Here is an 8318-nt window from a genome sequence, read left to right as displayed (position 1 = left end):
AAGAATCTACTTGATAACATAAAATATTTACAATTTTTAGTTATATTAAAGTAAAAATTTAAAGATAGTGAAACTTAAGCCGTTTGGTTTGTTGTTGTACATCTAAAATCTATCATAGATCCGATCCTCTAATCTTACAACCATATGGCAGATCCAGGAATGATAAATGGAGGGGGCGAAATATATATTAGTAGGTTGGTTTAGGGCGAAAATGATATTTTTTTTCAATTTTCGGGATGACGTCGGGACAAACGGAGGGAGCAGACATGGTAATTTTACGTCCGGATAAGAAAAAATTAGTCGCACGGACCCCTCCTGCCCCCCTCTAGATCCGCCACTAATTATCAAAGACCAGACAAACCACTCATCAACCAACTCTTAATTAAACATTTAATTAATTTTTTCAACTTCTATATTATCGATATTCTTATTTATCAACCAATCATATAATTATACATCTTTATTATATTATTTTCAACGATATTGATCTTGGATTAGGTAGAAAATAAATATCAAAATAACGAAATATTGAAATACTGCATTTATTGTACAAAAAATATCGATATTTTGGTATACCACAATTTTTGGTATGAAACAATATCAATTTTCCTATACCGCGTTATACTGCAGACATGGTATATGTCGAAAATCAGTATATCACACACAATAAGGGCACGATAACTGTATCAAAAATGTATCATACTGAATTTTTGTGATGCCAGATTGTGGTATAACAAAAAATTTGTATTGTATCCGTATGATATTTTGTCATACTGTAGTTTTCGATACAACATGCGGTATGAGGTTCTCGACCCACCCGAATGATACCACATATTTATAACAATTATAAATACTTGTCATAAAAATAACTAAAATATTAGTCCAATTTAAATAATTAATTATTTTTAAAAATGAAATATGCCTTAAAAATTTGGAAAAAAGTTACAAAAAAATCAAACATATAAAGTACAACAATTTTAAATAATGATCGAAGTTTTTTCTTTAATACTACTACATCATTTAGGTTATCATCACCCGTTAAATATGCCCCACACACACAATACATAAATCAAATTACAATCTTCCAAACTTGATCATATCAACAACTTATTCACTAGGAAAATGGCAATATTGCTATGGGCGGTTTTATCAGCCATCCTACTTGTCTATCTCCTCCAGCAACTTCTCGGCCCGAAAACCCGAAAAAAACTGCCTCCGGGCCCCAGAGGCCTTCCCATATTAGGCCATTTCCACCTCCTTGGCAAGCATCCCCACGTCAATTTGTGCAATCTAGCCCGAAAGCACGGCCCGGTCATGGGGCTTCGCCTCGGCCCGGTCCCCACTGTCGTCGTGTCGTCCCCGGCCGCGGCCGAGCTCGTCCTCAAGACCCACGACCTCGTCTTCGCCAGCCGGCCCGCTCACGAGGCCGCGCGCCAGCTAAGCTACGACCAGCGAAACCTTCTTTTCGGGCCGTACGGCCCGTACTGGCGCAACATGCGGAAACTCTGCACGCTGCAGCTGCTGAGCAGTTTCAAGATCGACCAATTTTGTCCCATGAGAAGGGCCGAGGTCGGGCTTCTAGTTAGCTCTCTGAAGCGCGCCGCGGAGGGGAGAGAGAGCGTCGATCTCAGCGCTGCGATCTCTGCCGTCAACGGCGACATGAACTGCTTGATGATTTTCGGAAGGAAGTATTCCGACGGGGAGCTTGATGAGGAGGGGTTCAGAGCGCTGTTCATGGAGACCGTGGCGGTGGCGGCGCAGTTCAATCTCGCCGACTTCTTCCCCTACGTCGGGAGTCTTGATCTGCAAGGGCTGAACCGGAGGATGAAGCGGTTGAGCAAGGTGTTTGATGGATTCTTGGAGAGAATCATCGACGATCACGTGGCGAAGAGGGGGGAGGAGGAGCGGAGCGAGGACTTCGTTGATACGATGATGGCGATCATGGAGTCCAGGGAAGCTGGGTTCGAATTCGACCGGCGCCATATTAAGGCCGTGCTACTGGTCTGTCTCATGTTACTTGAGTCTTTATTTTAGGCACGAGATTTAAGAAAATTTGTTTTAAATAATGTGATATAATGCAGGATTTACTCATAGCGGGAACGGATACATCTGCGGCTGTAATAGAGTGGGCAATGTCGGAACTGATGAGACATCCAACAGTGATGAAGAAACTCCAGCAAGAACTTGAATCAGTTGTGGGATTGGATCAAATGGTTGAAGAATCGCATTTCGACAAACTCAAATACCTGGACTGCGTGGTCAAGGAAGTCATGCGTCTCCATCCTGTGGTGACCCTCTTACTCCCTCACGAATCCATGGAAGACTGTGAGCTCCAGGGTTTCTACATACCCAAGAAATCAAGAGTTATTGTGAACGCGTGGGCTATAGGAAGGGATCCTGATGTTTGGGCTGATCCGGACTCTTTTACACCTGAGAGGTTCATTGATAGCGATATAGACCTGAGAGGCCGTCATTTTGAGCTCATACCATTTGGTTCGGGTAGGAGGGGTTGCCCGGGGCTGCAACTAGGTCTGACCGTGGTGAAACTGGTGATGGCGCAATTGGTGCATTGCTTTGATTGGGAGCTTCCAAATGGTATGAAGCCTAGTGAAATAGACATGTCTAAGCACTTTGGTTTGGTGACGGCTAGAGTTAAGCATCTCATGGCTATTCCTAGTTATCGACTACATCTGTCTTGAATTTCTTTTGAATAATATCTGATGTTATTTTATTTAGAGATATATTTTACGTCTGCTAGTATGATAAATTATTGTGTTGAATAAAAATGGTGTGTATGTAGAATTAAGAATGGAATCGAATTTAGCCAGTTATCGTAATTTTGTATTTGTATTAATCGAATATTAGCGGAATAAAAATATCAAAATTCAAAGATCCAATCGAATACTACAAATTATTTGAACAGCTTATAAGCCTAATATAGATGTGTTGTTTTTACTAAAAAGGGAAATTGAATATTGAAATAACCTAAAAAAAAGGAATATCACTCGCTTACTCCATCCATCCCCTAAAAATAGGAACTTTTGAAAGAGCATGGTTTTAATGTAAAATTGATTAAGTAAGAGAGAGATAGAAAGAAAAATGGTTAGTAGAAATGAGTTTCAACTCATTAGAGAGAAATAAATTTCTTTAAATAGAAATGCCACCATTTGAAATTGCTACCATTTGGTGGTGAAACTGGTGCGCTGCTTTGATTGGGAGCTTCCTGATGCGATGTGATAAATAGTGAGAAATTCCTGATGCGATGTGATAAATAGTGAGAAATGTCTGCAATGAGTGATGTTATGTGCCTGTCTCTTTAATTAAGTGCTTGATGCTCTACAGCTCTAGCTTCATGTCTCGTTTCTTGGTGTATATGAGGATTGTTTGGCGTTACGATGGAGCTCTTTATTTTTTCTTGTGTAGGGGCTTACATTTTTCTTTCCCGTTTTTTTTGTGCAGGGGCTTACATATATGAGGTTCTCACTTTTCCAATCAATTAGTAGATTCTAAAACTAGCAATAATAACACAAAATTTCAATACTTATGCAAACTACAAGTGGGTACAATCACAAGAGGCTTTAGCTCAAGCAGTAAGTACACCAAATTCTCAGTCATGTCCATATCACTCCCTTCAATCCCATTCGAAAGCTTCCAATCAAAGCAATGCACTAATTGCGCCAGCACCAGTTTCACCACCGCCATCCCTAATTGTATCCCGGACCAATGAACCTCTCCGGTGTAAAAGAGTTGGGGTTAGCCCAAACATCGGGATCCCTCTCGATAGCCCACTAACGGCCAACGAACTATGAGAAATAATTCAAAGAAAATACTAATTCATGCTTGTATATACATTTAATCTTACATATCTAGAACACATTTAATTGCATGTATAGCAAATTAAATCCTAAAACATGCATTGAATATATTATATATCTATAGAAGCCCCAAATACTTTGGAACTGATGCAGAGATAATTAAATTTTGTTAAAAATAGAAATGACTCAATTAACTTGGAACTCTTAATAATAAAATGACTATATTAACATGGAATATGTTAATTCAGCGATAATAGTACATAACTAATTAGTTTGTTTTCCCACGCACGTTTGTGCTTATATAATCTATTAACTAAACCAACTAAGGAAAAAAAAAAATTAGCAAGGTTCAAAGTAGGTTAAAGAATGACCTTAATTTAACTAGTTTTATCAGTGGTTTTGTTTATCTATTTCCATGCAACATAACCACAATTGTAATTGTTGTTGGAAATGTGAGAATTTGGAAGGTTTTCAAACCTTTCATTTTCTAAAGTCTTTTGGCTTTTCAAGTTAAGGTAACCCCCAAGTGGTTTATGAGGATCCTTAATGCCGAGACTTTTGGAGTGGTCTCTCATATCCTATAAATAGGCGGGTTTGAGAGATGAGAAGAACACCAACAGAAATCTCTCTTTCTCTAGCTCTCTACATCATAGTGTGCATTGATAGGAGCATTGCATAGCTCGATTCTCGGAACTCCATCAAGTTCGCCGGTGCCTAGCGGGTTTGAGGTGCTTCTACACGCTAGGAGGAAGTCGTTTTATCTTTGGGGGCAATACGCCATTCCGTGAGCACTAGCCGGGGCGTAATTTGTCTTGCGGAAAGAGGGCTTCCCTCGACTCGACTTATAGTTCGGTTTGTTTTATTATTTCCGTTGTAATTTTCATTCCATTTATTGTTATTATCTTCCTTCGATTGTAATAGTTAGAGTACCGCCTGTAACGGCTTGGGAATTTTATCCCGTTATTTCTAACAATCACAAGAAAAATTAGTGTACTCTTCTAAGACAGGGTTATACCAATCGAAGTTGGAGGAAACATGAGCTCCAAAGCTGGAATGAAGAAACGAATAGTTGCAATGTCGATGTGCAATGAAGTGGTTAATTCCTTGAGAGCTATTCTCTTGAGAATTATGTTTATCGTTTGTCATTTGACAAGCAAGACCAATTTTGACTTGGTAGTAATAATTGGGATTCATGTGGTGTTGAATATACCAATGCACATATGGTTCAATATAATTGTGTACTTATTGATGGAGACAATCTTGTGCAAATTATTTGAACGTGTTGTTATAAACAACAAAGATCACGAGGTGGTCGCAATGGTCTCCGACGTGGACCATGGTAATAATCCAAATGAATGGTTTATTGATACGGGTGCCACATGTCATGTGTGCTCCGAGAGAAGCATTTTTTCTACTTACAGATCCGTTGGAGGTAGAAAAGTACGCATGGGAAACCAAGCCTCTTTTGAGGTAGTTGGTGTGGGTAATGTGTTCCTAAAACTAGGATCTGGAAAGGTTCTTACCCTTATGGATGTGCTGCATGTCCCAGACATCCGAAATAATTTGGTGTCAGGCTCACTTCTAGTAAATCATGGATTTTCACTAGAATTTGAGTGTGAAAAGGTTATATTGACCAAGAATGGAAAATTCATAGGTGAAGGCCACCTAGTGAATGGGCTTTTTGAGCTGAATGTTATAGTCATTCACCGTGGAAAAGGAAAATGCAATAAGCAAGATGACACATCCTCTTATTTGCTTGAGAGCTCTGATTTATGGCATAATTGATTGGGACATGTAAATCTAAATGCTATAAAAAGATTAGTAAATCTTAATTTACTAAAAGTTGATAAGTTTAACTCACAAGAAAGATGTGAAGTGTGTGTTGAAGCCAAAATGGCTAAGCTGTCGTTCCATTCGGTAGAGCGGAGCACAAAACCTCTTGAGTTGATCCATACAGACGTATGTGATTTGAAATTTGTGCAAACAAGAGGTGGTAAAAAGTATTTCATCACATTTATAGATGATTGCACAAGGTATTGTTACCTTTACGTATTAAGAAGTAAAGATGAGGCAATTGAAGCATCTAAAGACTTCAAAAATGAAGCCGAAAATCAACTTAATTGTCGAATTAAGTGTGTTCGAAGTGATAGAGGTGGTGAATATGTGGCGCCGTTTGCAGAATTATGTCATGCAAGTGGTATAATTCACCAAACCACGGCTCCATATTCTCCTCAATCGAATGGTGTTGCTGAACGCAAAAATCAAACACTGAAAGAGATGATGAATGCTCTGTTGATTAATTCAGGTTTACCCCAGAACATGTGGGGGGAGGCTGTGTTAACGGCAAATTATATCCTAAATAAGATTCCACTAAAAAGTAGGGATGTGACTCCCTATGAGTTGTGGAAAGGCAAGAAACCTTCGTATTCATACCTCAAAGTGTGGGGGTGTTTAGCAAAGGTAGAAGTGCCGCCTCCGAAACAAGTTGCTATTGGCCCTAAAACAGTCGATTGCATCTTTATTGGCCATGCACTTAATAGTAGTGCATATCGTTTCCTAGTCCATCAGTCAGTTGTGCCTGGCGTGGCTGAAGGATCAACGATAGAGTCAAGGAATGCTATATTCTTTGAGAATGTTTACCCTTGCAAGAGGCAGGAAGATCTTTCTAGTGAAAGAATGATGGATGAATCCACTAGTTCTAATCCTCCAAAAAGGACGAGGTTAAGTCCTGAGGATGTAGAACCAAGACGTGGTGAAAGAGTTAAAATTGCTAAGACTTTTGGTCCCGACTTCATAACCTTTATGTTGGATGATGAACCAAAGTCGTTGGCAGAAGCGCTGTCTGGCCCAGATGCGCCATTCTGGCAAGAAGCAATCAATAGTGAAATTGAATCAATTATGAAAAATAACACATGGGTAGTTAGTAAACTTGCCAGAAGGTTGTAAGACCTTAGGGTGCAAGTGGATCCTGAGAAGGAAATATAAAACTGATGGTACTATTGAAAAGTACAAAGCTCGCCTAGTTGTAAAAGGCTTTAAGCAGCAAGAAGGATATGACTTCTTCGACACGTATTCACCCGTTACGAGAATCACTTCCATTCGGGTGCTTCTTGCGATTGCTGCTTTGCACAATCTTGAAATTCACCAAATGGATGTGAAAACTGCATTTCTGAATGGTGAATTGGAGGAAGAAATTTATATGGAGCAACCTGAAGGGTTTGTAGTACCTAGCCAAGAAAGGAAGGTATGCAAACTAGTGAGGTCTCTATATGGATTAAAACAAGCGCCTTTGCAATGGCACTTGAAGTTTGACAATGTGATGTTGTCAAATGGGTTCACTATCAATGAGTGTGATAAGTGTGTTTACATTAAGAACACAAATAATGGCTTCGTTATTGTGTGTCTTTATGTGGATGATATATTGATTATGGGCAGCAATAGTGCCATTATCAACGAGACCAAAAATATGTTGAATAGAAATTTTGACATGAAAGATATGGGTCTAGCTGATGTGATTCTCGGAATCAAGATTAAAAGGAATCCTGAGGGAATAGCTTTGACACAATCTCATTACATTGAGAAAGTGCTTAAAAAGTTTCACTCCTTTGACTGTGAGCCAGCTAAGACTCCATTGGAACCCAACGTGCATTTGAGTAAGCACACGGGTGAGCCTGTAGCTCAAGAAGAATATGCAAGGATCATAGGGAGTTTGATGTTTATCACAAACTGCAACCGACCAGATCTTGCGTGTACGGTGAATAAGCTGAGCCGATTTACGAGCAACCCAAGCAAGGAACATTGGAAAGCTCTGCGTAGGGTTTTGAGATACTTGAAGTATACTCTTAACTTTGAGCTGCAGTACACAAACTATCCCCAAGTACTTGAAGGGTACTGTGATGCAAATTGGATCTCTGATTCAAAAGACTCGTTTTCGACGAGCGGGTATGTGTTCACTGTGGGGGGTGGAGCTGTTTCGTGGAAGTCAACGAAGCAGACGTGTATAGCTCGATCCACCATGGAATCTGAGTTTATCGCTTTAGACAAAGCAGAGGAAGAAGCTGAGTGGCTTAGAAACTTCCTAGAAGATATTCCATGTTGGAAGAAGCCAGTGCCGACAGTAGTGATACACTGTGATAGCCAAGCAGCTATAGGGAGAGCACATAGTGGCTTATACAATGGTAAGTCTCGACACATTCGTCGGCGACATAATACCGTGAGGCAGTTGATCACAATGTTGGGACTACCGCAGCGGAAGACACGGAAATCAAACAGGTCCTAGAACGGATCTATTTAGGTGATTATGCATTCAACTCCAATTTCATGCAATATTCATAGATCTATAGATATAACATCAAATAAACACATAATCATGCAATTTGATGTAGATTCGATTGTTACCTCATTTTGATCCATCATAGGATCGAAGTTGCTAGCTGCACCACCCGGAGATCCTTGGTTTATCGACCGTGAATCTTCCAAACTATTCCCTAGTCCTTGGCTATT

At 39.8% G+C, this 8318-nt stretch overlaps 1 protein-coding gene across 1 annotated transcript; it reads left to right on the top strand.

Annotated features, from left to right (window-relative positions):
• The first annotated feature begins 1075 nt into the window (after nucleotides 1-1075).
• LOC148930258 (cytochrome P450 71AU50-like) lies at nucleotides 1076-2837 on the top strand. Its single transcript, XM_089067391.1, has 2 exons — nucleotides 1076-2001; nucleotides 2082-2837. The coding sequence occupies exons 1-2, from the start codon at nucleotides 1123-1125 to the stop codon at nucleotides 2697-2699; spliced, it is 1497 nt and encodes a 498-aa protein (XP_088923517.1). The 5' UTR covers nucleotides 1076-1122; the 3' UTR covers nucleotides 2700-2837.
• The last annotated feature ends 5481 nt before the right edge of the window (nucleotides 2838-8318 follow it).

This window comes from Salvia hispanica, chromosome 3 (assembly GCF_029641045.1).
Source record: "Salvia hispanica isolate PSC_SH4W2 chromosome 3, Shi_PSC_v1, whole genome shotgun sequence".
Lineage (NCBI taxonomy): Eukaryota > Viridiplantae > Streptophyta > Magnoliopsida > Lamiales > Lamiaceae > Salvia > Salvia hispanica.
The sequence above is the reverse complement of the archived record's forward strand: the minus strand, read 5'-3'. Positions and strand labels throughout refer to the sequence as shown.